Here is a 2,959-nt window from a genome sequence, read left to right as displayed (position 1 = left end):
TGGAGACTCCTGGGCATCAAACCCCTTGGAGACTCCTGGGCATCAAAACCCTTGGAGACTCCTGTGCATCCAGTATATCAAGACCCTCATCCACCAAGAGTCTTGGAGACCTCTGTGCATCAAGAGTTTTGGAGACCTCGTGCATTAAGCACATGAGAGACCCTTGTGCATCAGTGCTTTTGGAGATCCTGTACATCGAGAATTTTGCAGATCCTTGTGCATCCAGGAGTTGGACACCTCAGCCATCAAGGGTCTTGGAGGCCCCCACGCATCAAAATTCTTGGAGGCCCCCACGCATCAAAATTCTTGGAGACCCCCACAAATGAAGGATTTCAGAGACCTCCATGAATCAAGGATCTTGGAGATCTCCACACATCAAGCATCTTGTAGACCTCTGTACATCAAGGATCTCAGAGACCCCCACGCATCAAAGCTCTTGGAGACCCTCATGCATGAAGCACGTTGGAGACCCTCCCGTGTCCAGCAGTACCAGAACAAGCAGTTCCACATCCAAAAGGGTTCAAAACTCCCCAAAGCTGAGCATGACCCCAACCTAAAGATGACCCCGGGACCCCTTGGGATGAGGCTGACAGGAACCCGGGTGGGTGGAGAGAACTGAGGGGCGAGGAGGGGGGGCTGAGATCCGCCAGGAACCGCCAGTGCCCAGCAGGGAGGAGAAGTGGGAAGGCTCACCATGTTGAGGAGCTCCTGGAGCAGGCGCTGGGTGGGCTGCCCTTGGCTCCTCAGCACCTCGTAGAGGTGGGTGTAGCCGATGCGCTCCTTGAACACCTCCTGCAAGCACACGGACACGTGGGACCTGCTGCTCCCACCCCAGCAGGTGATAACACCCCATCCCATGTGCTTTTGGGGTGTCCCCTGGCTGGTTGCCCACCTTGGCTGAGGGTGAGTTGCTCATGATGGCTGTGAGGACACCGAGGGCATGGACCGCGATGGCATCGGAGCCGCCGGCACCGCCCTGCGGGGACACGGGAACGGTGGGTCTGCGGAGCCCTGGGGTGGAGGGGACACCCCACCACGCCTGGGGGTCGGGTTATGGGGTGGCCCCACCCCGTACCTGCTGCAGGCCATCCCTGCTCCGTGTGGGAACCTCGTCCCGGGCTTCACCCGCCTCCCGCGAGCTGCCGAGGTAGAGCTGTGGGATACGGGGGGGGAGTGGGACACAGGGACAGAGGGACACAGGGAAGAGGGTTTGGAAGGGCCCTGCCCCATGGGAGCTGCTGCAGCGCAGCCACACTGCCCCGGGATCACTGAGGGCCAGGAAGGGCAGGGGGGGACATGAAGGTGTCACCAAGTGGGGACATGTCACACTGTCCCAGGATGGTTTATGGTCAGGAAGATGGAAGGGTGAGGATGGGGATGAAGGTGCCCAACCCTGGTGTCATCAAGGGGGTCATGTCACCCTTTCCCAGGACCATTTAGGACCAGGAAAGGATGGAGATGCAAGTGCCCAATTCTGGTGTCACCAAGGAGGGGGGGACATGTGACCCTGTCCCAGGATCATTTAGAGCCAGGGAGGATCGAGACAAGGATGTCACCAAGGGTGAGGACGGAGATGAAGGTGTCACTAAGGGGGACATGCCACCCTTTCCCAGGATCATTTAAGGCCAGGAAGGGCAAGGGTGGGGATGAGGATGTCACCAAGGGGGGACATGCCACCCTTTCCCAGGATCATTTAGGACCAGGAAAGGATGGAGATGAAGTTGCCCAATGCTGGTGTCACCAAGAAGGCAGGGGGACATCCCACCCTGTCCCAGGATCACTGAGGGCCAGGAAGGAGGAGGATGGAGGTGAAGACATGAAGACAACCCCAAGGGGGACATGCCACCCTTTCCCAGGATCATTTAGAACCTGGAAGGGTGAGGATGGAGATGGAGATGTCACCAAGGGGGACATCCCACCCTATCCCGGGATCCTTTAGAACCAGCAAGGGTGGGAATGAAGACGTCACCAAGGGGGACATCCCACCCTATCCCGGGATCCTTTAGAACCAGCAAGGGTGGGAATGAAGACGTCACCAAGGGGGACATCCCACCCTATCCCAGGATCCTTTAGTAGCAGGAAGGGTGGGGATGGCAGTGAAGGGGCACAACCCTGGTGTCACCAAGGACATCCCACCCTGTCCCAGGATCACTCAGAGCCAGGAAGGGCGAGGCTGGAGCCGAGGCTGGAGGCCATCCCAGAGGCCATCCCGTACCGTGCTGTTCTGGAGCAGGCGGATGATGTGCTCGAAGCAGTTGTTGCTCAGGAAGGTGGCCTGGAGCACCGGCCGGTCCTCGCAGCTCAGCATGGCCGGGATGGCGTCTGCATGGAGGGGAGCACGGATCAGCCCCGGCCACATCCCACATCCCACACCCCAAACCCCATTCCAAACTGTCTACCCAGCATGAACACCCACAAGCCGATGGGGAGCATGGATCAGCCCCAGCCACATCCCGTATCCCAAACGCCATCCCAAAGCACCCACCTGCCCAGCACGAGCACCCACAAGCCGATGGGGAGCACGGATCAGCCCCATCCCATATCCCAAATCCCATCCCAAAGTGCCTACCCAGCATGAGCACCCGCAGGCCGATGGGGAGCACGGATCAGCCCTGGCCACATTCCAGATCCCAAACCCTCTCCTAAACCACCCACCTACCCAGGATGAGCACCCACAGGCCGATGGGGACCACGGATCAGCCCCAGCCACACCCCACATCCCACATCCCAAACCCCATCCCAAAGCACCTACCCAGCATGAGCACCCACAAGCTGATGGAGATCATGGATCAACTCCATCCACATCCCACATCCCACATCCCACATCCCACATCCCACATCCCACATCCCACATCCCACATCCCACATCCCACATCCCACATCCCAAACTCCATCCCAAAGCACCTACCCAACATGAGCACCCACAGACTGATGGGGAGCACAGATCAGCCCCGTCCAC

General features: G+C 59.2%; 1 protein-coding gene across 1 annotated transcript in view; it reads right to left on the bottom strand.

The window, feature by feature from the left end:
• The window catches only part of NBEAL2 (neurobeachin like 2), a 33,746-nt gene that overhangs the window by 19,976 nt on the left and 10,811 nt on the right, over positions 1-2,959 (bottom strand). Inside the window, exons 7-11 of the mRNA XM_027704874.1 lie at positions 2,216-2,322; positions 1,076-1,153; positions 893-976; positions 694-792; positions 554-615 (exon numbers count right to left, since the gene is read on the bottom strand). Coding sequence (XP_027560675.1) covers positions 554-615; positions 694-792; positions 893-976; positions 1,076-1,153; positions 2,216-2,322 — 430 coding nt within the window. The remainder of the gene's footprint in view (positions 1-553; positions 616-693; positions 793-892; positions 977-1,075; positions 1,154-2,215; positions 2,323-2,959) is intronic.

This window comes from Neopelma chrysocephalum, unplaced genomic scaffold (assembly GCF_003984885.1).
Source record: "Neopelma chrysocephalum unplaced genomic scaffold, ASM398488v2 Primary Assembly neopelma1_295, whole genome shotgun sequence".
NCBI classification, from domain to species: Eukaryota; Metazoa; Chordata; class Aves; order Passeriformes; family Pipridae; genus Neopelma; species Neopelma chrysocephalum.
Note: the sequence above shows the minus strand (reverse complement) of the source record. Positions and strands in the feature narration are given on the sequence as shown.